The 2,858-nt window shown below is 30.9% G+C and overlaps 1 protein-coding gene across 1 annotated transcript; it reads left to right on the top strand.

The window, feature by feature from the left end:
* The first annotated feature begins 217 nt into the window (after positions 1-217).
* On the top strand, positions 218-1,289 carry LOC120074285. Its single transcript, XM_039027365.1, has 3 exons — positions 218-776; positions 867-935; positions 1,016-1,289. The coding sequence occupies exons 1-3, from the start codon at positions 333-335 to the stop codon at positions 1,094-1,096; spliced, it is 594 nt and encodes a 197-aa protein (XP_038883293.1). The 5' UTR covers positions 218-332; the 3' UTR covers positions 1,097-1,289.
* Positions 1,290-2,858: the final 1,569 nt, after the last annotated feature.

The raw sequence follows: 2,858 nt of genomic DNA, 5'->3' as shown, positions 1-2,858 counted from the left end.
TTTTAATTGATTGTTATTATATTTATTCGATTCTCATATTTCTCTCGATTGTCTAAATTTTAAACAAAAGTTCCGAACCTTAATAGTAGCGAGGGACGTAACCCGACCCCAACCCCGACCCGAGCAGGTGGGCAGTTTTTGTGATTGTCTAAGTTAAAGTAAGTAATACAACAAACATAAGTTATTATTAAATAAAGTAGCCGTTGGCGCCTGTATACTTTCAAATTCAAACCCTAAAAACACAAAATTCCAAATCCTTCTGAAAGCCCTTTCTTCTCTTTTTCTATGATTCCATTTCTTCTCTTTCAAACCAATTCTCCATCTCCACCAATATGCAGACTCTCCACCATCCTTTAGCCACTCCTCAGGATCTTCCTCTCAAGTCCGGCCGCCGCCCACTCCAACCGAAGAATTCGCTCCCAAATTCTGGTCCATCCGTCGCCAAATTCATCAAATCCAAGCCGGAACGGATCCAGATCTCCCTCTCTGGCGACGCCAACAAGGAGAATCATCCGCCGATTCACGCGACAGCAACCACAACAACGGCGAGTATTGAGTCCTGTGATTCGTCCCTGGCGGATGAATTGAATGCGGTTAAGAGGAAGCTCGAGAGATTGAGATTGGATGGTGAACGAACGGAGCAGATGTTGAGAGAGAGGGATTTGGTTTTGGAGTTACGGATGAAGGAGCTGTTGCAGAGAAGTCAGGAGCAGAGAGATCTGGAGATGGAAGTCGATAGGTTATTCAGATTAAAGGAACTCAGATCGTACTGTATGGTAAACGATTAAACGCTCTGTTTTGTGAATTTGAAGTTCGATTCGTGTTTATTTGTTATATGTTTGCTGATATTTGATGAATTGAATCAGAGGATTTCTCCGATTCGGAGTCTTAGAGAGAAAGAGCGAGAGAAAATTTTCACCGATGCACAATTTCCGGTAAGTTCCGATCTCAAAACTCGAAGCTATTTCTCGATTTCCAGAAACTCCAGGTTCATCCGTTTCAATAATTGTTTCAGGAATTTGAAATTGGCGATGGAGAAGAATCTGTTGGCGAAAACTCCTCATTGGATTCTGCAGGATTCGTAACAGGTTTTTGAAATCGTTCGCTGCTTCCAATTTGCCCTAATTTTCCTCTTCTTCCTTCATCTTCTTTGGATTTCAAAGGTAGAAAAAGAAATCGATGTAATACCTCATTATGATCTTCTTCATGCTTTGGTTGAAACTTCTGAGTTGTAATCAATATCATTCTCCATCTATTTCACTTCAATTAATGCTTGAAAAATGAAGAAATTCCAAATCGTTCAAGATTTTAATGAATTTTCTGAGTGAGTTTAGAGAGATTGAAGGGAGATCAAGTGATTCAATCCATCATTAAATAGTTTAGATTTTGCTTTGCTATAGAAATTACTCATAATCGAAAAATCTGTTCATATGATTTGCTGATTTTGAATTTTAACCTTTGGAGTGTTCTTAAACGGTGAAACAGTTAATGCGTTCTTCTGAATTGACTGCATTACAGAAACCAATCAAATCAATTGAAACGGACTAAAATAAAATTGAAGACGAAATAAATAAATCAAGATCGGGTAAGGTATTAAATTTTTGGAGACAGGTTGATACTTCCATTTAATTCTATATTTTGATGGGTTGGATGTGACATTTCTAATATATACTAGGAAAAATAAGCAACAAAATAAAAATAAATAAATAAAGAAACGTTGTGGATATAATATAAATAATAAACCCATATAATAAATATTTTAACTTATTTAGAATATATAGAATATGTTTTTATTAATTTCTTTTTTAATATTTTGTTTTTACTATTTGTTCATACATATTTATATTTTCATTGAAATTTTTGTAAGATAGAGACCCATTTTGGTGATATTTTAGACGGATACTTAAAAAGTCATAATTTAGACAAATTATAGGAGTTATCTGTAATAGTCGTTGAAGGTGGATTCAAAAATAAGAAATTGTAACAATCTATTTATATTTTACAAATTTCATTTTTTAAAAAAATAGAAAGATTTAGAGGAATGTTCTACTTCACATGCAATGTTCTACAAATATCTAAACTTTAATTGTATTTCATAACTAGATTTTTACGTATTTTTTGGACAATTTTAACTTTATGATATACTTTCTCTCATATTAATTTTTTGTATTCTTTTATAATTAAAATTTTTAAAAAATTCAAATTGTATCTAATATTAGTTAGTAAGAGATTTAATTTTAAAATAATCATTAATTATACTGTATATTATAATTAATTATGGATTCTCATTTATTGATTTCTTATTTTATTTACTAACTAATATCCTCAAAATTAAGGAATAAGATATGTTAATTATGTTTGAGTTTCCTTTAGTTTACAGTCATAATCTCATTTCTTTTTTTGTCCCATGGTGGGTTATTCCTTATATTATCTTATGGATATTCAACATTCGCATTCAACTTGAGTTATTAATATATATATATATATATATATATAATATATATATATATATATATATTATATATATATATTTTCAGATGTTGACTTAAAATTTAGAAATCCCCAATTTTGGGTAGACTACATTTATGTAAAATTATGGTTACAAATCTTCATTTTCATTTGTTTCTCGTTTTTTATGTGTATATACGAGGTTTACTTCAAGTATATATGAATTTATTCCAAATATATTTAGAACATTTTATTTAATTAATATTACATTCACATTAATTTTAACCCATAGTTTTAATATTATGGTTACAACTCTTTATTTCAAAAAAATAAATGCATAACAATTATGCATATTAAGTGAAGGATTTAACTCCCCTCCCACTCACATTAACTCCCCCCTAAGTTTAGGG

The sequence above is a fragment of the Benincasa hispida genome, chromosome 3, assembly GCF_009727055.1.
Source record: "Benincasa hispida cultivar B227 chromosome 3, ASM972705v1, whole genome shotgun sequence".
In the NCBI taxonomy this organism is placed as follows: Eukaryota; Viridiplantae; Streptophyta; class Magnoliopsida; order Cucurbitales; family Cucurbitaceae; genus Benincasa; species Benincasa hispida.
Note: the sequence above shows the minus strand (reverse complement) of the source record. Positions and strands in the feature narration are given on the sequence as shown.